General features: G+C 41.9%; 1 protein-coding gene and 1 long non-coding RNA gene across 4 annotated transcripts in view; one reads left to right on the plus strand and one right to left on the minus strand.

The window, feature by feature from the left end:
- Positions 1–23,277, minus strand: part of LOC149322102 (uncharacterized) — a 64,744-nt gene that overhangs the window by 23,191 nt on the left and 18,276 nt on the right. Inside the window, exon 2 of one of the 2 annotated variants that reach the window (XR_016282091.1) lies at positions 1,877–2,025. The exons of the other annotated variant lie outside the window; for it this stretch is intronic. This is a non-coding gene — a long non-coding RNA (uncharacterized LOC149322102). The remainder of the gene's footprint in view (positions 1–1,876; positions 2,026–23,277) is intronic. 2 annotated transcript variants of the gene reach the window in all.
- Positions 1–23,277, plus strand: part of LOC149322103 (myosin-3) — a 45,841-nt gene that overhangs the window by 18,008 nt on the left and 4,556 nt on the right. For both annotated transcript variants that reach the window (XM_089534679.1, XM_089534688.1), the window contains exons 17-32: positions 1,780–1,867; positions 1,959–2,076; positions 4,781–4,904; positions 4,990–5,126; positions 5,718–5,973; positions 7,859–8,101; positions 9,106–9,282; positions 9,816–9,961; positions 10,046–10,136; positions 11,796–12,185; positions 12,303–12,429; positions 14,819–14,937; positions 16,878–17,074; positions 18,477–18,660; positions 21,649–21,814; positions 22,961–23,085. In XM_089534679.1, the coding sequence (XP_089390805.1) occupies positions 1,780–1,867; positions 1,959–2,076; positions 4,781–4,904; positions 4,990–5,126; positions 5,718–5,973; positions 7,859–8,101; positions 9,106–9,282; positions 9,816–9,961; positions 10,046–10,136; positions 11,796–12,185; positions 12,303–12,429; positions 14,819–14,937; positions 16,878–17,074; positions 18,477–18,660; positions 21,649–21,814; positions 22,961–23,085 (2,688 nt within the window). The remainder of the gene's footprint in view (positions 1–1,779; positions 1,868–1,958; positions 2,077–4,780; positions 4,905–4,989; positions 5,127–5,717; positions 5,974–7,858; positions 8,102–9,105; positions 9,283–9,815; positions 9,962–10,045; positions 10,137–11,795; positions 12,186–12,302; positions 12,430–14,818; positions 14,938–16,877; positions 17,075–18,476; positions 18,661–21,648; positions 21,815–22,960; positions 23,086–23,277) is intronic.

Genomic DNA, 23,277 nt, shown 5'->3' on the forward strand with positions numbered 1-23,277 from the left:
ATTACAGTATGAAAAAGGTGAGGAAGGCCCCATTCAGACTGGCATCAAAAAACTGGAACTGGGCTGATTCAGATGCCCCTCCCCTGAATCTCTCTGTTAGCAAGTGCCCACTACAAAAAGAGGGGCATTTTAAATCGAATGCATTCTGCGCCTGCTGTGAAGGTGCCTGCTGTCAATCAAGTGATTGTCATGGTGACGTTTTTGCAGGGGCATCGGAAGTGTCCTTTTTTAAAGAGCCATGCACAAAATGCCCCAAAGTGTCAATTTTTTTAAAACCTCTTTTTTGTGTGTTGTGTGTATGTGTGGGCATTTGGGTCAGATCTGCCCCTGTCCCCATTTTCAATCCCATGCAAGCTAATGCATCCCCCACTCCTTGCCCCCCAGAATGCCTCTTACACATGAAATAATAATAATGATGATGATAATAATAATAATAATAATAATAATAAATTCCTCACCTCAGAAATGCCAGTAAAAGATACAATTGCCATGCATTCTTTTTTTTTTTTTTTTTTTTTTTTGCCTTTAAAGGCAATTCCAGGCTGCTTCTGAATTCAGTAGCAAAAACATGTATCATTTGTCTAATTGACAAGAGCAAAAAATGTAACATTCGCATTGTAGGTCTGCCCTTTGATTGTAACATTTGCATTTGCAACATTTCCCCATTGCTGGAAGTGAGCAGAGAAAAGGGAAAGTACACAAGCTGCTAGCCCTGCTCTATCTGCCTCAAGAAAACAAATCATGCACATATTTGGTCAAAAATAATTTTTAAAAAATATGAAAAGGGGTGTGTGCCTGATGTGAGCTCCGTTCGTGCCCTGCCTTTGACCTGACCTGACCCTTTTCCTCCTGCTAGAGGAGCTTTGCCATTGCCTTCCACTGAGGCTGAGAGAGTGTGATCTGTCAGCTCCAACTAAAGTAGACCCATGGGATGAATTGGGAATAAAATGGAAATGCAGTGCAGGCATTCCTGTAGCATCCTCATATAACACAAATAATAATAATAATCCAGGAGCAAGAGGAAGTGAAAGTAGAACAAGCAGCCTGATTTCCCTACATGCCCCAGCGTAGCCCCGCAACCCAATTCCCCCTGGAAATCCTCCTCCTCTTCCTCCTTCCTTCAGACCCTCTCCTTCCTTGGAGATGCCCACTGACCCTTTCCCCCAGCTCCTTCATCCTCCCCTCCATGGCTCCCTTCCTCCCACAGCCCCTTTCTCCTCCTCCTCCTCTTCCTCCTCCTCCTCCATCACCCCCACCTCTCTCTGACAGCCCTGTGCAGCCCAAAAGTCACCCCTGATTTCCCCCTTTCCTCCTGTCACCCTTTGCATCCAGATTCTCCTTTTTTTGGCTCTTTCCTCCTCCTCCTCCCCCCTCCCTTCTGATGATGGGAGGGAATGCTCCAACCTCTGCCCACCCCCTGACCCTAATCCCTCCCTAATTTGCCCTGATCATGATCGAGGGCAAGTTCAAATTTCGCGCAACCCGAGTCTTTTGAGAAAATACTGATTTTAGCCCGAATCTGGATACCCTGGGGTAAGGGGCATTTCCTTGTGCAAGCCCCAACATGGATTGTGACGGAATCGGGCCCAATATGAACTTCATGTGGAAGAATCGCTTTCAAACCTGGTTTTTACTGTAGTCTGAATGGCCCCGAAGTAGACCAAGTCTACGAAAGCTTATACTACAGCTTCTTTTCCACCAGTCTCAAAGGCGCTACAAGATTGTATCCCATTGTATACTGATATTCCATATTATCATGTCTCTGGGTTCATGTTACAGGAAAATCTGAATAAATTGATGTCTAATTTACGGACGACTCATCCACATTTTGTGCGGTGCATCATCCCCAATGAAACCAAAACTCCAGGTAACTTACAGAATTTGACATGTGGATTTCCAGAAAGACTTCACCATCACACCACTAGAAGATGACATTTTTTCTGTCTTCGCTTATCCAGGGGCAATGGATCACAAGCTTGTCCTACACCAACTGAGATGTAATGGTGTGCTTGAAGGCATTCGAATCTGCAGGAAAGGGTTTCCAAACAGAATTGCATATGGAGATTTTAAACAAAGGTTTGTCAGCTAAAAATTTCTTTGACCAGCTAATTTGCACTGAGGTGCTGGAGAGAAAAATGTTTTCTAGATATCTAGATACTTGAGAAAGCATCCCTCCCTATATGAGATCTGCTGAGGGGGCCCTCCAACTAGGTAAATACATAGTGTGGGGACATGGGAGAGGGCCTTTTCTTCTGTGGCACCCCAGTTGTGGAATGCCCTTTCCTTGGAGGCCTGATTGGTGCCAACACTGAATTCATTTATGCGCCAAGTGAAAGAGTGGCTGTTCATGAATGCCTTTGGACTCTTTGGCAGGTTACAGACCGCCCATTTGGGGCGGGCTGTTTCCGCCCCTTTCCCCGGTGTATCGGGGCTTCAGCTGCCAGAACGGCAGCCGCTGAGGCCCCGATCTGCTGCTTTTCAGGCTGCGGGGAAGCGGCAAAACGCCGCTTCCCCGCAGCCTGAAAAGGGGTGTCCTTGGGGCTTCAAGCCCCAAGGACACCCCATGGCAGCGGGGAGGAGGAGAAAGGGGCTGCTTGGCCCCTTTCTCCCTTGCTTCGATGGGCGCAGCCGTATGAAGGCTGTGCCCAGCGAAGCAAAGCGGCGCCGCAAACCAGGAAGGAGCTCCGAAACGGAGCTCCTTCCTGGTCCGTGGAAAGGGCGCACTAAGCGCTCTGGCGCAGACCGACGACGTCACGTCTGCACCGCCCCGTATAGAGGCGGCGCGGTCATGATGTCGTCATGGCGGCCCCCATGTGGAAGGGGGGCCGCCATTTTGTACAGACTCTTTGAGTCATCTCAAATAGTTTTAAAATTTTAAATCTTTTAAATCTTTTAAACTCATTGTTGTGTTTAATCTGTTTTTAGTTTATTTAAATTATTTTATTGTTTTAATCTGTTTTACCTTCTTTGTTTTAATTACCTATATCCAAGAGCAAGACAAGTATCTGAGTATCATGCTATGTTTGATTCAACAATATTTACATGTAAAACCTCTGCCCTTTTATTGTAAATGGCAAATATTATGGTAAATATTGGCTATTTACACCGAAATTTTCCCTTTCTCATTTTTTACAATCTGGAGAACTACTATAATCAATAATCAATAATCTTTCTGACGCTTTGTGAACCGTTATCTAAATCAGGCAGAGATCAGAACATTAGTGAAAATGCTCGACACATTTTTTAACCACTAGGGAGGTTGAAAAAATAATCCATTTGCTGGAACCACAGAACTGGTGAAAAAATGGCATACAAAATGTCAGTCAGTACAATTGCCTGCAAGTGTCACATTGTGTTGTTTGCTCCTTCAAAACAGCTATTTAAGGAAGGTTGCCTTTGCTAGCCTGGTACTTTCCACATGTGTACAAATATCCCCAACCACAGTTGCTGGTGAGTGTGGTTTGGTGCAGTTTCTATCCCATCACATCTGGAACATACCACATTGAAGAAGGCTTTCTTAAACATGATGTCTCACAACCTGAGCATGTATGGATGTTTGTTTGTTTGTTTGCTGATCTGTTGCATCTCTTCTCTTCTTTCCACCTGCACTGGACCCAGCAATATGTAAACTGTTCACTCACCTTTCAAATACTGTGGATTATTTAAGGGAGAACAGCATAACACTTAAAAAAAGTTCTGTCAATTCTCTTAACAACCTTTAAAAACCACCTTTTAAAGATAACCTGAATACAGTAAGGTTTATATCAAAACTAAAAAAATAGCTGTGGCCAAGATCTCATATTGTTCCACACATTGTAAGAGTTATACAGGTAGAATTCTGCTATAGCTCTTCATTCCTCACTCTTTAAATGGTCAGTCAATGATTGGTGGAGAGTGGGAAGGGTGGGATCATCTGCTCCATAGCCAGATGCAGAAGGGCTGTTTGACAGTGGAACAAACTCCTCCGGAGTGTAGTGGAGTCTCCTTCCTTAAACAGAGGCTGGATGGACATTTGCCGGGTATGCTTTGATTTAGATTTCCTGCATGGCAGGGGGTTGGACTGGATGGCCCTTGCAGTCTCTTCCAACTCTATGATTCTATGATTCTATCCATGACTAATGGCATCTTCTCTTGAGATCTGCTAAAGTCTCTGGAGGTTTCAGAGGATGATGCAATCATTCTGCATCTGGCTAATAGGACATAGCCAGATGTTTCTCTGATCCTCTGCATGCTTCACTTGTAATGGAATGGTAATTCAGTTTGACTATTGCAGGAAAACTGAATTTTCTCTCTCTTGTTGCAGAGGATGGAAGAGAATACCAATTTCCACAATGACCAAAAAACAAAGACACTTACCTTACATAAATGTAAGATAAGATTCTGATTTCATATGTCAAGAAACAGGATGACAGCTACTCTTTGTTATCACTTGTTATGTTACTGTGAAATATAACTCTGTCATACCTTTGTTACAAAAGAAAACCCCTTTAACTTGTTGTAGGAAGCTGCATTACTCTAATTCCTTTACTTCCTGCCTCTATAGGCAGAGGCAAACAAGTTATGGCTCTTTAAAGGTTATTGGACAGCAACATCAATCAGTCCTAGCAAATACAACTCATGGTGAAGGATGAGTGGCATCCATTCAATGGGAGCTGTAATCCAGAAATATCTGGAGAGCCATACATTGCCCATCTTTAATCTAAGCCATTAGAGGACATTAGAAATGTCCTCTTCTCTGAAATTCAATTCTAAAATTACCTGTTTTTGTTTAAATGGACAGATACCGAGTTCTAAATGCCAGTGCTATCCCAGAAGGCCAGTTTATGGACAGCAAGAAAGCCTGTGAGAAACTGCTGGGATCTATTGATATTGATCACACTCAGTACAAATTTGGGCACACCAAAGTAAGCAGCGCTTCTTTATGCTGAGAACATAGGTGGATGTTTTAAACATGCAAAGCAGCAACTGCACTTTCAATTCTTTTTACAGGTATTCTTCAAGGCTGGGTTGCTGGGTCTTTTGGAAGAGATGAGAGATGATCGTCTAGCATTGCTCATTACTCGCACACAGGCTATGTGTAGGGGGTACCTCATGAGAATGGAATACCAAAAAATGGTGGCGAGAAGGTAGGATATCTTTCTCTTCCACAGCACTTGTCATCTGGCCTTCTACAATTTATTAGACACTTTCCCTCCTACCGCGCTTCTCCAAAAGCATGAGAAAAAATATAGGGCTATACTCAGCATCACACAATCAGATTTCTGTTCACTTACTTTTCCCTGGCAAACATATTACTGAAAAAAAATCCAAGGGAATATTGAAAAAGAGATTTTGAAGCACCATCTCTTGAAATTGAACTTTGCTTTTTTGGTGTTTCAATGATGCAACCCTGTCATTTCCCATTTAAAACCAGAACTGCTTTTGGATCAGATATTGACACTTCTATTTTATGTAGAAGCACAGGTAAACTGAAAGTTGCTAAGACATTTGTTCTAGCCTCTCCTACATTTTTATAACTAATATTGTAGGTGCAACAGAGTTTTCAGATATAGGTGTTCTAAATCTAAACTAAGGAAAACAATCGGTTAAGTAGTTGCATATTCATTTGCATAATGTTAGGTGGAGTTTTTTGAAAAAAATTGAACTGTTGAAATCCTGACTTTTAAAAAAAATCTTGTTTTTTGCACAATTAACTGTTTGGATTGGTTCTATCCCAGGGAAGCTATTTTCACCATTCAATACAACATTCGCTCATTCATGAATGTCAAACACTGGCCTTGGATGAAACTGTTCTTCAAAATTAAACCACTTTTGAGGAGTGCAGAAGCAGAGAAAGAAATGGCCACAATGAAAGAAGAATTTAAAAGAACTAAGGAGGAACTTGCTAAATCTGAAGCCAAAAGAAAGGAACTGGAAGAAAAAATGGTATCATTACTGCAAGAGAAAAATGATCTGCACCTGCAAGTACAATCTGTAAGTAACTGACAAATATCTTCCCATGGTCATCTTAAGAAATCTGGTGTCCTAAACAGATCATTAATATAAATATATTTATTACTTTTATCTTACATATAGATTTCTTTCTCACTCAAAGTGAGTTCCAGCAATGTTATGTACAGAATAACATAGTACATTCAATAAAACAGACTAATAGCACAATCCAGATTAAGACCTGAATTGGATGAGGGAAAGATGACCTTGGAAGTCTCAATTATGCTGGCAAAACCAGTATGTGGGTGCATGCAGGCCAATTACCAACTATGTTCCTGCCTCTAACAGGCTCCAAACAAACCATTCTAAAGATATGTTAGGAGTACCTTTGGTTCTAGACACTGGATCCAGAACCTCCCGAATCCTCTATATCACTAGGTTGGCATAACTGTTTTCTCTATTGATTTTAGTGAGAGAAGAAGTTTTATTATTGTTTTTGGAAAGGAAGCTGCTAATTAACAATTAGTAAAAATCCCCTCCACAAAGCAAAACTCTGTCCTCCAGCATCTGTTCTAGAAGTTTGTGTTCTGGCAGAACTTCAGATGCCATGGTGGTGCTGTGGTCCGTATCACCACTATGACAGGTTAGGATTGATAAAAGCAGGGACTACAGATAAAACTTAGCTTTGAATAAAACATCCAGCACTCTGTAGGTAAAGTGCTGGAATAAGGAGCTGATTTAAAGACAGTAAAGCTTTTGGAGCAAGATGTTCTACAGCAGTGTTTCCCAAACTTATCCCATCCTTAATCCTGATGGCACGAAAGGCTTTCAAATTGTTGGCTGATCCCGTTGTTAACTGCCATTAACTCGTCATTAAAGCGGCATTGTATGAATGCAAATTTTCATTAATACAAAATGCCGGCCAATGTTGCTTCAATGATGGGTTAATGTTAGGTTAATGACGGGATTGGTGCAACTTCATCAGAAAGTCTTTAGCACCATTGCGGTCATTTGCACTTCCCGGATGGGATAAGCATGAATGAGGTGTGAAAGTCCTTCCTGTAACTGCATGGGAAGGATGGGACAGTGACGAGACAGGGACGAGATGTTTCTCGTGTGATCATCTCCAGTGCAGTGTCATTAGTGGAGATAAATTTTTAAAATTATGCAGAAAATGGTAAGGAAAATTAAAGGGGGATATGATTATGATGTAGCTTTTTGTATAGTTCATCTTGGAAACTACAAACTGAGTTGGGATCAACAAAATTCTGTGAACTTACATGTAGCCAATGGGATTTAAGATCCCCCTGCTTTAGAACAGCAGACTATGATATTTCAAATCCTCTCCACTTGCAATACAGTTGTCCCTCCATATTCGCTAGGGTTAGGGGCAGAAGACCCCCGTGAATATGGAAAAACCGCAAATAACAAAAACACCATGTTTTTACTGAGAGGACACCTCTCTAGGTATCTCTGGGTCCTCCAGTGCAACTCTGTGGTTGATGTCTGACAGACACTGACCAGAGAACTGCTCTGGAGGAGCTACAAAGGCCTAGTAGAGCATTCTCTCTTTAACTTTTAGTTAAAGTTGACCATAGAGTTGCGCTGGAGGACCTATATATTCCTAGAGAGAACATATTAATCAAATCCGTGAATAATCAAATCCGCAAATATCCAAACCGCAAATATGGAGGGATGACTGTAGTTTTAAGAGCACCATGCCATGTGAGACTATTGTTTGAAAAACTACAATTTACCCATGCTCAAAGTGTGTAATTGAGCTGTCTTAATTACTCAGACCTGATCTGAATCCTTATCCTTAGAAAAGGAGACAGAATGACAAGATTATTAGGTGTCTTCCAACAGAAAGTTATATGGTGTTACACTGCCCATTGGAGTTGAAGAACAATATTTTTATTTTTTAAAGGAAAGTGAAAATTTGGCAGATGCAGAAGAAAGATGTGACCAGCTGATCAAAACTAAAATTCAGCTGGAAGCTAAAATCAAGGAGCTGACTGAACGAGCAGAGGACGAAGAGGAGTTGAATGCAGAGCTTACAGCCAAAAAAAGGAAACTTGAGGATGAGTGTTCTGAGCTGAAGAAAGATATTGATGACCTTGAACTAACACTCGCTAAAGTTGAAAAAGAAAAACATGCCACTGAAAACAAGGTAGCCAACTTTAGGTTTTCTTGCCTGGCAAGTATATAAAATGCAGTCGCCCCGTTCGCGGGGCAGACTGCTTTGCCGCTGTAGAGCGGCAAAACTACAAGCCCCAGAGTGCTCTGGGGCTTGCCCGGCTCCCGATTGGCTAATGGGGCCGGAAGGGGCGGCCCTTCCGGCCCGGGGGCGCTCTGGGAGCCGGGCTTGCTGGTGTGGGGCCTCCGGTCCTCCAAGGCTGCCCATTGGTGGGCTCGGCCTTGGGGGCGGGCCCCCGCAATTTGACACAGAGGGGAGGGGCCGAGCAGTATATATTGCTGCTCGGAGGCCTCTCCTCTTCAGTCGGCGCTTGGCTTCGAGCGGTTCGGAGCCAAGCTTGGAGGGGAGATAGCCTTTAGCTTCCCCCGCCCGCCCACCGCTGTTTCAGGTGGTTTTTTGTCTCAACTGTTCGGCAGCATAGGCCAGGATCTGAACGTTGGTGGTACCAGGGCTATGGAGTTCTGGTTTGGGAGTCACAAGGTACCCGGGGACGATGAGCGAAGGTGTCTGGCCATTGCGGGGGCCAGAACGCAGGTGCGCCTCCCGGTGACTAGGGGCTTTGTGAATTGGGGAACGCAAGGCATGGTTTGCACTCAAGCGGTGTTCCTTAGCCCCTAGGTCATCCCAAGCACCGGGTAGGGACCCGGCTTTGGATAATCAAACAACGGGTTGTTTGATTGCACAGATCCTGACCTTATGCTTTGTGCCAACCCTACCAATGGTTTAATAAAGTTGTGGCATTTCTCCCATGTCGGTGTTCTGTGGTTATTTTGACAAGCACATACAAGGCAAATAAAACGCTGCAGACTTCAATTGCAATATAAATCCAGTGTTGCAATGTTGTCATAAAACTTTTCATGTACATGTTACAAACTGTAACTTTTAAAGATCCTAGTTTAATCATTTCTGTCCTGAGAATGTGGTCACAATTTCACATGGACCCAGCATGATCAACAATATTATGCTATCTTCCATAGGTTAAAAACCTAACAGAAGAAATGGCAGTTCTGGATGAAACAATTGTGAAGTTAACCAAGGAAAAGAAAGCCCTCCAAGAGGCCCATCAGCAAGCTCTTGATGACCTGCAAGCTGAAGAAGACAAAGTCAACACACTCACTAAAGCCAAAACAAAGCTGGAACAACAAGTTGATGATGTGAGAAAGTGAATCACAATTTGTGCTGTATTTTATTTTTACTGTAAAACTATTCAAGTTGCTGTCACTTGTGCTGTACACCTGTTGTGCAAGTGGGATTTGCACATAACTGAGCTGAGGGCTTTCTTGGTAGCATCTACTCTTGCCTTTGGCCAAGGAACGAATATGTTTTGGAGAAACACAAGGATGCCAATATTTTAAGATCCCTGAGTTGGGAGGAGATACTATGGAAGTGAATACCCCACAGAACAATAATGGAGGGGGAGCACTAGCATTGATTATACAGTACGTGAGAACACAGAATAAAGATTTTTTTTATGGGTTTTAGCCTCCAAGCAAGAGTAGATATTCACACTGGAGGGAGTGATGAAAAAGCTCACCTCTGTACTAGTGAATGTGTACTTCTTGCAGGGAGTAGGGGTTCCTACTTTCTGAATATTAAGGTTAACCCAAGGAACAAATGTTATCTGTTCTAGAAATCCATTTGTGAGTTTTTGGCATCAACCGACACTAATATTACACTTGTGTTACAGCTGGAAGGCTCCTTGGAACAGGAAAAGAAAATCCGCATGGATCTTGAAAGAGCCAAGAGGAAATTAGAAGGGGACTTGAAACTTGCTCAGGAATCTTTAATGGATCTAGAAAATGACAAACTGCAGCTAGAAGAAAAATTAAAGAAGTATGGGTTGTTTAAATGAATCTGAATATTAAGCTTTGATAAGTGAATTATCTTTTAATTACTACTTCTCTTGTTCATTTACAGGAAAGACTTTGAGTTCAGCCAACTGCAAAGCAAAGTGGATGATGAGCAAAATTTGAGTATCCAGTTACAGAAGAAAATCAAAGAACTTCAGGCATGAATCATAGAATCATAGAATCATAGAGTTGGAAGAGACCGCAAGGGCCATCCAGTCCAACCCCCTGACATGCAGGAATCCAAATCAAATCATCTCCGACAGATGGCCATCTAGCCTCTGTTTAAAGACCTCCAAGGAAGGAGACTCCACTACACTCCGAGGGAGTTTGTTCCATTGTCGGACTGTCAGGAAGTTCCTCCTAATGTTGAGGTGGAATCTCTTTTCTTGTAGCTTGCATCCATTGCTCCGGGTCCTAGTCTCTGGAGCAAGTGAAAACAAGTCAGCTCCCTCCTCAGTATGGCATCCCTTCAAGTATTTAAACAGGGCTATCATATCACCTCTTAACCTTCTCTTCTCCAGGCTAAACATCCCCAGCTCATTAAGTCGTTCCTCACAGGACATGGTTTCTAGACCTTTCATTTGTTTACTTCATATGTTTTCATCCCAGCTCATTTTTATATGTTAACAATAATGATAAGAATATTTGATGGATAAAAGCTATAATGGTACATGCCTTCCTGGCAGTAAAATAGATTTTTTTCTTAATGATGACATGCCGATAACATATAATAATAGAGCTCCTATGTGGTTATGTGTAGAGTAAGAGTTACTTACATGGGTAACTCCCATGCATGTTTCCTGTCACTATCCCCCAGGACTCATTACATCGCTGAGCTAGATCTCCCCATGGCCATTCCATGGCTGGTGGAAAGCAGGTGAGAGAGTGGGGGAGAGGATTGGAGGAACCTCTGGCTAGTCAGATGCAGACCAAGGACATCTTTTGCCACAATCTGCCAGGGTCCTCTGTAGGACTCAGAAGATGATGCCATCGCACATAGCCAGAGACTTCTCTGATGCTCCTGTTCTGCATCAGCAACAAAATGAGCAGTGAAGGTGGCTGTTGCAGTGATACAGCAAGTTAGGAACAGGGAGGGTTTCGATAGTTCTGGAGGGAAGAAGAGAATACTAACTTTTTCAATGACCAAAAGCATATAGGCACAAGTTTGAGCTGGAATTACACTTGTATATGTCACTAACAGGATGCTGGCCAATGAGTTTTGTTCCACATATGAGTTTTTCATCAGATACTTAAATCAAGGCAAGGTAAATCAAACAGACAAAACAACAAACAAAAATAGGATTACAGCAGCCCCACTTTTCAGGTTGTATGCCATGCAATACAGTGAAACAATCATGCCATTAAAATAATCTCAGATATACATTTTTAAGTTGCTTTCCCATTCACTTCTTTTCTAAATTCTTTTTGTACCCAGCACAAACTCTATGTAATTACTGCTAAATGCCCTCACATATTTGTCCTAATGTAACTTTCTGCCCTTATTTCCTGTTATATTGTTGTCTTTTTTCTTTCAACTCCCTTATCTTCAGCTGCCTATAACTCTGTTGCCCCACCTAGTCCTTTTTGCTGCTCTGTATGCCTGGAATTCTTTCCATATAGCCAATTGTATTTCCACACTGTTTCCCAAGCTATTTTGTATTTCTCATAGATTTTAGACTGAAAGCAATTTCTTCCCACTATCATCATCATCATCATCATCATCATCATCATCATCATCATCATCATCCCTGTCTCCTACTCATTTTTTTAACTCCTGAAAATAAGTAGTAACTATAAAATTTGCTCTTCCTTTGTAGGCTCGCATTGAGGAACTGGAAGAGGAGATTGAGGCTGAGAGGGCAAATCGGGCTAGAGCGGAGAAGCAGCGTGCAGACTTGGCACGTGAGCTGGAAGAAATCAGCGAGAGGCTTGAAGAGGCTGGAGGAGCTACCTCTGCCCAGATTGAAATTAATAAAAAGAGAGAGGCAGAATTCCAGAAAATGCGGCGGGACCTAGAGGAATCGGCTCTGCAGCATGAAGCCACTGTAGCAGCTCTGCGCAAGAAACATGCAGACAGCACTGCTGAGCTTGCGGAGCAAATTGATAACTTGCAGCGTGTCAAGCAAAAGTTAGAAAAGGAAAAGAGTGAGTTCAAAATGGAGATTGATGACCTAGCTAGTAATCTGGAGGCAGTTTCCAAATCAAAGGTATTTGAAAACAAACAAATATTTCACAGACTGAAATGCAAATAGGCATTCTTAGTTATACATAGTATAATCTAAAAATTTCAAATAAAGTGTTCAAACAACTTATTATCATCACAGGCTAATCTAGAGAAAATGTGCCGTACGCTAGAGGATCAGCTCAGTGAAATAAAGGCCAAGTCTGAGGAAAACCAGAGATCAGTGAATGATTTAACCACAATGAAAGCACGTTTACAGGCTGAGTCAGGTAAGGGAAGTCATGGGGCTAGCTAAAGACCCATTTCAAGATCTTCTTTCCATCATTTGTTAAAAGAGGAAGACTTTGAATAGTCATGTTCTCAGTATTCTGTGAAATCTCTTTAAAGCATGTTTACCTGCAGTACTTTTTTATCAGAGGAGATTATTACACATGGCTTTTCAACCAGGTTTTTAACTTTTAAAAAAGCAGGTTTGGCCATATTGCATGCTGCTGCCTCTGATCTGTGTCCTCCAACCACATTCAAGGTATCCCTTTTCATTGATGGAGAAAACCTGTCAATGAACTCTCAGCAGCACTCAGGTGTGAAACATTGCTGCTGGGCCAGTTGCGAGATTGCCAGTCACATGGTGTCAGTGTCCCCTATTCTCCTGTCCCCCCCCCCCCCTGCTATTCCCAAGCATCCCAATTACTTCCACCATCCTCTTTCTTGTAAACTTTTCTACAGACTATAGAAAAGCAGAGATCTGGAATTGCATAGTTAACAGGGGGGAAATACCAAAAGGCATGCTGGATAGGGCATTAGGCAGGGAGGCAGGGTTAAAGGAGACTCAGCCAGAGAGTGTGATGGCAGCAGCAGGTATCTTAGTTGTGCGATTCCAAAGATGTGCAATATTGTGACTCTGAACGCAGTGTATTTCCATATATTTTCTCCTGATGTGACTGCTGCAAGAATGGGTTGTGTGGTAAAGCTTTAAAGCCAAAGATTCAAACAGACAACACAGAGTAGAAATTATGGACTATATCACACTACACAGTTATAGTGCTATTATTCCACTTTTAATGTTGTGGCTGCCTCCTGTGGAATCCTGGTATTTCCAGTTTAGGGAAGGGTATTTAGAATTCTCAGCCAGAGGTCTCTTAGGCTTCACTAAACTAAACTACAAAGAACACAATTCCACTGGAGGCAGCCGTAGCAGTTAAAGTGGAATAATAGTGCTATGGCAGTGTAGTGTGGGCTAAAATTCAGCTGCTTGAGGACTGAAAGATTATAATCTGGTGTTTGAGAGAAGAAGGTATCAAAATTATTGGGAGAGTAGGATTTAGGCCACCAGTTTGTCATCTGGCTGAAATAACAGAGAAAGCTGAATGATAATCTTGTTGCTGAAATAACAAGTAAAGCTAAATGATGAACACATGATTCTGGCTTTACACTTCCAAGGTTTAATTTATGCTAGTATTTAACACAATATGTATTGTAAATTCAATGGATCAGCCCTTCCTTGAATATGTGAGTTTATATTAAGGAAGAGAGTTTGTCTGGGAGCATAGGCATGTTACAGAAAAGGAAAGCCAGTGTAAATATGTGTGACCTACATTTTTTCAGTTAACACTTCTGGTGCAACTTTCAACTTGGGGACATACCATACGTCTCCATAGTGAAACAAAGGAAAAAATGAAAATGTCTTCACATTTTGATAATATGTATCTTCCCAGGGAGAAGATGCAACATTTCTTAGATATAGGATATATAGGAGATTCTCCCACCCCACATATTCTTTCTTGCCTCGCCCAGTCTCATGTCTATGAAATTGCACTGAGCACATTCAGAATAAATTGAAATACCACCCTGGAAATATGTCTAGAATTCTGGGCTTTTATATTAGGAAATTTATTTTCAGGAAAGCTTTTGTTCTTGTCCTTTTAGAGTAAGAGGAGAATGTATGAAACATAGGATCTTTATTTGATCATAGAATAACAGAACCATAGTGTTGGAAGAGACCACAAGGGCCATCCAATCCAACCCCCTCCATGCAGGAACACACATTCAATACACTCCCGACAGATGGCCATCCAGCCTCTGTTTAAAGACCTCCAAGAAAGGAGACTCCACTACACTCCGAGGAAGGAGTGTGTTCCACTGTTGAACAGCTCTTACTGTCAGGAAGTTCCTCCTAATGTTTAGGTGGAATTTCTTTTCCTGTATCTTGTATCCATTATTCCATGTCCTATTCTCTCGAGCAGCAGAAAACAAGTTTGCTCCATCTTCTATATGTCACCCCTTCAAACACCACTCTTGCTTCTCTCTTCATCCTGCTGGATACTTTGTGACTGACCTGGACTGAGTTAACTGCCCTTGTATTCTAACCATCTGGTTCCTGGCACACATGCTGACTCAAGCATAGGACAGGTGGGAAGCAATCTGAGACGCACTAGAGAGGCAGATCAAATTGGACCATCAGAATATATGTGAAAAGAAAAGTGTTTGGGGAAACAACTGTCATGGACATATGAATAACAGGATGTTCACTCTGTGATTTACTGTACCTCTATTATTTATGCCATCACATGTAACATTATATGAACAGCAACAATAATATTTCATACATACCAAACTCAATAAGGAGAAAATTAAATTCTTAATTTTCTTTGGTCAAAGGTGAACTGGCACGTCAAATTGAGGAGAAGGACAGCATAATATCTCAGCTTTCCAGAAGTAAGCAAGCATTCACCCAACAAATTGAAGAACTGAAGAGGCAGCTAGAGGAAGAGACCAAGGTATTCATCAATGTAGACTATTGAAGATTATTGTTGCCTTATTACAAAGGATTAATCACCACCAGAATTTTTTAAAATACATTTTCAACACTTTGGACATGTTTTGTGAGCTTTTCCTATTCTAGTATAGCATGCATGGAATCCTGTTCTTGATCAGACGAAACCATGCCTAAATCAAGTGACATAAACATGTCATCTGTCAGCAGGCCAGGTCTACAGCCTTTATCCTTCAGTTCTATCCACACCTCTGTAGATATGAGGCACATGGGGTGGAAGGGAATCCGTTTGAACTCAGTGGGAATAATTCATGACTATGGGTGTGTTCCTAATGTGATTATTTCTTCAGCTTTTAATTTCTCTTGCATCTGCTGAATGCCAGCTCACTACTGCATATTCCAAATATAACTATTAATGCTGTAGAAAAAGATATTAACTGTGGTAGTAGCTTGCATTGCACAGTCGGATAGCCCACATATTAGAGCAATGAATTTGCTGTTTTATAGACGACGGCCCATTACAGACGGGCCATATAGTACGCGTGGAGCGCGTACTAGGGTTAGGAAGGAGCGGTGCTTCCGCACCCCCTAACCCTAGAGCGCGCTCTGCGCGCACAAAATGGCAGTGGCCATTCCACACGGCTGCCGCCATGACGACGTCACAACCACGCCACCTCTATATGGGGCGGCGCGGACGTGACGTCGCTCCGTGACAGGGCGCTTAGTGCGCCCTTAGCGCGGAGCAGGAAGGAGCTCCGTTTCGGAGCTCCTTCCTGGTTTGCACCGCTGGGCGCAGCCTTCACATGGCTGCGCCCAGTGGCGCAAAGGAGAAAGGGGCCAAGCAGCCCCTTTCTCCTCCTCCTCGCTGCTGCGGGGTGTCCTTGGGGCTTGAAGCCCCAAGGACACCCCTTTCCAGACTGCGGGGAAGCGGCCTTTTGCCACTTCCCCGCAGCCCGGAAAGTGGCGGATCGGGGACTCAGCGGCTGCCGGTCTGGCAGCTGAAGCCCTGATACATCGGGGAAAGGGGCGAGTGCAGACCGGTCTGTAACCCGCCGACGTAATTTGTTCACAGAATCCAAATGCTTAGAATAGGCAGTCAGGAATGGCTCAAGTAGTGGAATTTGCTTGAGCTGCAGGAAGAATCTATCTTCTGCTTTATACAGATTTTTAGGAATTTATGGAGGTGAGAAAAGGGGAATTTTAACAAAGCTATTTTGTTCAGTACTTACCAAATGGTGTTGTGTCCATCCTGCTGATGTTTTGCATTCCATTCATTACTGTAGCATACCTTTTAACCTATGGGCAAAATCTGCCAATAGGCCCCTTCCCACTTGCAGTGATTGTGGCCAACAGTTTCCTGAAGCTGGCTGCTGTGTGCACACATTCACACAGTAGCTGGCTTTGGGAGGTGGTTGGCAGCCATGATCATTTGCACAGGGCTGCTGTGTGAATATGCACACAGCAATCCTGTACTTTGGGATGGGAAGAAGGAGTGATTGTGATGCCCACTGCTTCCCGAAGGCAGCTGCTATGTACACAGCAGCCAGCTTTGGGAGGTGGTGGGTAGTCATGATCACTTGTTCCCACCCTTCCTCCCAGAAGGTTGTGTTTGGCAGTGTAGAAAACAGATCATGCAACCATGCATTGCCAAAGCACTAGTGTGAGAACAAATGTAATAAGAAAAGAATGTCAAACTGGTATTTACTATAATGTTATTCTAATGTAAAGGGGTTGGAAAACAAATAGCTCTCCAGATGTTTTAAACTCCAGTTTCCACCATCCATAGTGAGCCTGGACAATGGTGAAGCATGACACAAAACCTCTGCAGAAGCATAATCTGTTACTGTAGAGAAGTTGTAAAGATTATCCCACGTGAACAGGAGGAGAAGTGTTACCAGCTGGTTTTAGATACAAATAGAAGCATGTTGTACTATTAATTCTTAGGCAAAGAATGCTTTGGCCCATGCCTTGCAATCTGCCCGCCATGACTGTGATTTGCTCCGGGAACAATATGAAGAAGAGCAAGAAGCCAAGAGTGAGCTCCAGAGGGCCCTATCCAAAGCCAACAGCGAGGTTGCCCAGTGGAGAACCAAATATGAAACAGATGCCATTCAACGCACAGAAGAACTAGAAGAGGCCAAGTAAGTGCTGGGGTGGGAAGTGGCCAGTTTACAGCTATTTTCACACATTTGTTGTTGTTAACTTCCATCAAGTCAGTTTCGATTTAAGGCAACTCTATGAATGAGACACCTCCAAATCATCCTGTCATTAACAGCCTTGCTCAGGTCTTGCAGACTCAGGGCTGTGGCTTCTTTCTGCAATACAGTCTTCTTCTTTTCCTACTGCTTTCTACCTTCCCAAGCATTATTGTCTTTTCTAGTGAGTCTTTTCTTCTCATGATATGTCCAAAGTACTACAGCCTCACTTAGTCATCCTGGTTTCTAGAGAGAGTTCAGGCTTGAACTGTTCTAGGACCATTTTATTTTTATTTTTAGTAATCCATAATATCTGTATCTTCTCCAGTAACGAGTTGATTTTCTTCTTATCAGCTTTCTTTACTGTCCAGCTTTCCCAACCATACATAGAAATTGGAAATGTGATGGCATAGACTAATAACATTAGTATTCACTGATATATCTTTACACATCAGGACCTTTTCTAGTTCCTTCATAGCTGCCCTTCCAAGTCTGAGTCTTCTTCTGATTTCTGGACTGTAGTCTCCATTCTGATTAATGACTGAGCTAAGGTATGGAAAATCTTGAAATATTTCAATATCTTAATAATCTACTTAAAAATTATAAAAATCATCTCTTTCTTCCTTGGCTTTGTTTAGTAATTATTCCAAGCCTTTATACATTCTGCTAGTGGTCATTTTCATATCTTAAATTATTGATGTTCTTCTAATTTTTATACTTCCTTCCTCTGAGTCTAATTCTGCTTTATGTATGATATGTTCAACATACAGATTAAACAGCTAGCCATTTCACTTTCTAAAATTGTAGGTTCATCTTCAAATGGTTCTCCCTTAAATACATTTGTTGTTCTTTCATACCTTTTATACAGTTCTTCTGTATATATTTTCTGTCAGCTTTAAAATTTCTACTTGGTCATGTAATGTCTTCCCTTGCTCATCATAGAGCATTCTCACCCTTAGTTTAAATTTCCTCTTGGTTTCTCAAATCTTGTGGAAGAGGTCTCTTGTTCTCCCTTTTGTAAAAAAAATCATCTTCTGTTTCTCTGTATTGATGATACAGTGGTTCTTGTCCCTGTGCACAAGTCACCAAATAATTGCATTTAGAGTTATGACTCTATTTTTGTCACCTTTAGTTTCCCATCTATCCTGAACTAGCTAAAGAGTGTCATCTGTCATCCACTGAGGCTTCTCTGTCTTTTTGGCATGGAGTTGCCATAAGTTTTTTAAAAAATGACTTGGAGGCACATAACAACAAACATTATTTTCAGGAATAAACTCTTCTAGAACATGGCCACATAGCCCGAAAAATCCACAAAAAACTACAAAAAACTGTTACTATCTTCTTTAAGAAAAAAGCTAGCTCAGCGGCTTCAAGAAGCTGAAGAACAAGTTGAGGCTGTCAATTCCAAGTGTGCTTCCCTGGAGAAAACGAAGCAGAGGTTGCAGTGCGAAGTGGAAGACATGATGGTGGATGTGGAGAGGGCAAATGCCCAAGCAGCTGCTCTAGACAAGAAACAAAGAAATTTTGACAAGGTATGTATTGACCAGTTCCACTTCTTATATAGGCCACTCGATGACAGGGAGGGTAGAAAACAAACTTCATTCCATTCCAAGCCAGCAAAAGTGAGAGAGATAATGATATTTCACACTCCAAATAGGAATGGCCACTGACTTCTGAACCTTATTCTCACTTGTACCTATCTTTAAAAGCCCATTCTCTAGCCACCTACAGCCTAGCCCAGATTTGAAGGCTGAAGCCATAATGTACTTCACGTATGGCACTGTTATATTTTATGTATGTATGTATGTATAAAAGATAACATGACTTATTTATTTCATTTGTATGCTGCCTTTCTCCCAGAAGGGACCCATGGCAGCTGACAGATAAAAACACTTTTTAAAAAATATTACATATTTGGTATATTGATGAAATGCTTCTTCATTTGTGTCTTTTTTATTTGTGTAACGATGTGTTTTTTAATTAAAAAATTGAATAAAGATTATTTAAAAAAATAAAAAATAAAAAAATTACAATAAAATTTAAAACAGTTAAAATCAACTAAAAACATTATAAAATTGCATAAACATATAAAAAGTTAAAGCACATGACTCAAGATATGACTCATATTCCATAAAACCCACCCTGGTATGATTATATGTTGAAGGCCTATTTAAATAAAAATGTCTTAGCTTGGCAGTAAAAGGCAAGCAGGGAGGGGGTCATCCTAGCTTCCCATGGAAGGATGTTCCAGAGGGTGGGAGCAGCCACCAAGAAGGCTCTTTCTTGTGTTCTCATGAAGCGATCCTGTGATCTTGGCAAGACCAAGAGAAAACCTTCCCCTGAAGATCATAGCGTTCTGGCAGGTTCATATGGGGAGAGATGGTTCTTCAAATAATTGGAACCTAAGCCATATCGGAGACTAAGCCATATAGAACCTAAGCCATATAGAACCTAACCAGCACTTTGAATTGTGCCCGGAAACAAATTATGTCTGGTATAATTTGCGAAAGTGAGTTTTCCCTCAATAGTTTTTTTATTTAAATGTAAGTGAAATTGTTTAGACTCCCTAGTATAGGCCAGATTTAACCCTGCTTATATATCATTGAGGAATTAAAGGCCCTGTGCAAACTGGCACTTTGGGCCAGCCTGGGGGCAGAGTTGGGGCGTAGCATCTACACAAAGAATGCCCCGGCTCTGCCCCCAGGACTCCGTGACACCACACCCTGCACCACACAGCACATGGCATCACGGCTCTTCTCTGGTGCTGCGTCTGCACAATGCAGCACCAAAGGAGTGCCATATAGCTGCGGCACCATAGCTATCACACCCTTTCCAGGGTGTGGAAAGGAGCTGCTTTATGCGGCTCCTTTTTATGCCTGGAAAGGCCAGATTACAGCTGTGGTGTGTGGATGCCACATCCCCGATCTGGCTGAAGAAGGGGTGGCTGGAGGCCGCTCCTTCAGGACTGTTTGCACAGCCCCTGAATTACTAAGGGACTCACAGCTGAAAGTGTGGGAAACATGCATTGAAAAAGCAGAATATTTAACATGATTTTGGACTATCTGTATGTCCTGTTTTAGGATCTTTGGTCTGTAATGGTTATTTTGTACATTTATTAGAATATTACACCTTTCTTTAATTGTGGAACTCAAGAAAGCTGATATAGTGTTCCTGAATGGTTTCCCAGTATCTAAATGAGAGATATCTTGGGAATCCTACCTAAGCCTCTTTGAGTAAAGCAGCTGCATTGTGCTATGAGACATGACAATCTTGAAAATACTGTGATCGAGGGATATTATGCCTTCATCTTCTGTTGTAAACATAAAAGTGTCTAGAACCTGGAGGAAAGGAAAAACAGACTGTTTCTGGGAGGGGCATGGCCATTATGTGTGTGTTGGTGATGGCCATTATGTATGGTTTTATCAGACAGAGGTGTCCCCCATTTTGTTTTGTTTATTGTTATGCCTCTCACAGAGAAAACTAGGGAGCAGAGAAGCAACACACAAAGCTTCCCTGAATGATATCCAGAAATGTTGCTAAGAGCATGAGGTCAGATATGCTACTAAGGGGTTATTCCCACTTATCGGATAATTCGGGTGCCTGCTCCAAATTGATGAATCGGTTCATCTGTGAGCTGGTTCAAACTGTTTGCCCCAATTCTTCACTTCGGAGCAGGCCCTGAAGAAGGCAGCCTGCCTTCTCCATCCTTGGCCTACATTCCACCACCCCCTACCTCCAAATCCCAGCCTCAAGTGCTCCAGCCCCACTAAGGCTGGGGGCGGAGAAGGCAGGCCAAGGATGGAGAAAGCAGGCTGGGATCTGGAGGTGGGGGCGGCGGAAGGCAGGCCAAGGATGGAGAAAGCAGGCTGGGATCCGGAGGTGGGGGCGGTGGAAGGCAGGCCAAGGATGGAGAAGTCTGGGGGCAGACAAGGAAGGCTGAGGATGGAGAAGGCAGGCCATGGGCAGAGAGGCCGGGGCAGATACGAATCCACCTGGTTCCCACTTGGGCTGAATCGATTTATTTCTAAATAAATTGATTCAGCCCAAAAGACCAGCAAAAAAAACAGTGTCTTTTTCATGTGGGTTAAATGGGTCAAAAGCATAGCCCTCCCTTTCCAAATCGCTTCAGCGATTCGGATTAAGTGAGAACCATGCTTGTTTAAACCAGATCGTACCGAATCACGATCTGGTTTAAACAATAGTGGGAACAAGGCATCAGAATATTTTGCCTTTGTCTTTTTTTAAGCAAAGAAAATACATATGCAAATAAACATTGTTTTCATATAATACAGACAGTAATTAACTTTATGTTTAGGCTAGGATGCTATCTCCAAGATATTATATACTTGACATTATTTCAAAACCAATAATAATAATAATAATAATAATAATAATCTGAAATCCAAATCACTTCTGGTCGCAAGCATTTTGGCTAAGGGAGACTCAACCTGTATATGCAGATAAGTAGTAGGAAACATTATTTATGTCGGTAAACTAACTCAAATACATGGGATTTTAAGATTTTGGCAGAATGGAAGACCAAGTATGAAGAGAGCCAGTCAGAGCTGGAAGCTGCCTTAAAGGAGTCACGCTCCTTGGGTACTGAACTCTTCAAAATGAAGAATGCCTATGAGGAAACATTAGACCAGCTGGAAACGATCAAGCGAGAAAACAAGAATTTACAGCGTAAGTGTCCTACTTGGCCTCCTTTCCATTTGTTGATGTTTTGACTCCAGCAAAAGCAAGGAGCCCAGAAGTAAACAAAATGTGATAACTTTTCTTTGTTTCTTTAGCCAATGACATGACAAACAAAAATCCCCCAGCACAGCACTTCCATGCCATGAAAAGTTTTTCCAGCTTAACAGCTACCCACCTTGACTTTACTTTGTATGTGCCAAAATTTAGGAGATCCCTAAGGCAGGAATACAGGTTGTTTAGTCACTTTCTAACTGTATAGACTTTAAGATTATATTAGGACACAGAATTGTATGGTTGCTGCATGTACTCAACCTCATGCTGTCAGATGGCAAGAGTAATCTGATGCCTCTAATGACTCTGATTGGATCTGTACTGTAGAATTAATGCAGTTTGACGCCATTTTAATTGCTATGGTTCAGTGCTATGGGATTCTGGGATTTGTAGTTTTGTGATCTATTTAGCTTTCTCTGTCAAAGAGCGTTGGTGCCATAGTAACCTACAAATCCCAGGGTTATATAGGATGAAGCCATGACCGTTAAAAGCAGTGTCAAATTGCATTAATTCTGCAGTGTGGCAGCAGCCTATCTTTTTAGAAATGTCAGAAGGATTCCTACAAATATTGAAAACAACAATAGACCAATTAAATTTCACACATTGGGTTTTTATCCATGTGAACAGTTCGCTAGGAATCTGCTTCTATGGTCTAATGTTTAAACATGGTGATCATAATGGGTAGATCTGACATCATTTATTATTTATTTGTATCCCACATTTCCAGTGCAGGATCCTAAAAAGTAGAATTTCCTCGGACTGTTAAAAAACAACAACAGTATTTTATGTTCATTGGATTTGTTTCTGATTATGTCTGTGCTTGTTATGGGTTACATGCTATGTTTGGGTGTGTTTGGTATGTTTCATGCAAAACATGCTTTATTAACAGGACTTGTGAGGAAGAACAGATCTTTCCCAAGCTCACAGAAAAAAGCATCAATCTAAGCTTTGGTTATGCCTGTTTGTTTGCAATGGATTGTTGCGTGTGTATATATGATACTGGCTGGAGTAATTCCAGAAGCATTCCACTCTTCTGGAACCCATTTTTCCAGCTATTTATGTGGATGTTTTTAATGTTTCCAGAGGAAATAGCTGATCTTACAGAACAAATTGCTCAAAACAGCAAATATATTCATGAACTTGAGAAGGCCAAGAAGCAAGTAGAAGTGGAAAAATCTGACATGCAGATGGCTCTAGAGGAAGCAGAGGTAAGATGTTAAGAAGGGCTGGGAAAGGAAATATAAATAACCGTTAATTATGTATTTGCATGGGTCTTTTGTGAGGGAAGTAGTGGAGATGCTCAAGTACACTGGGGCTGACTACAAAGAACACAGTATCCAATTGGGCCAGACCCTTTGCTTTGCGGATGGGCTGAACAGCATAGTAGGTCTATGCTATGT

Source organism: Sceloporus occidentalis, unplaced genomic scaffold (genome assembly GCF_023333645.1).
Source record: "Sceloporus occidentalis isolate IW3139 unplaced genomic scaffold, rSceOcc1.0.p SCAF_1, whole genome shotgun sequence".
Lineage (NCBI taxonomy): Eukaryota > Metazoa > Chordata > Lepidosauria > Squamata > Phrynosomatidae > Sceloporus > Sceloporus occidentalis.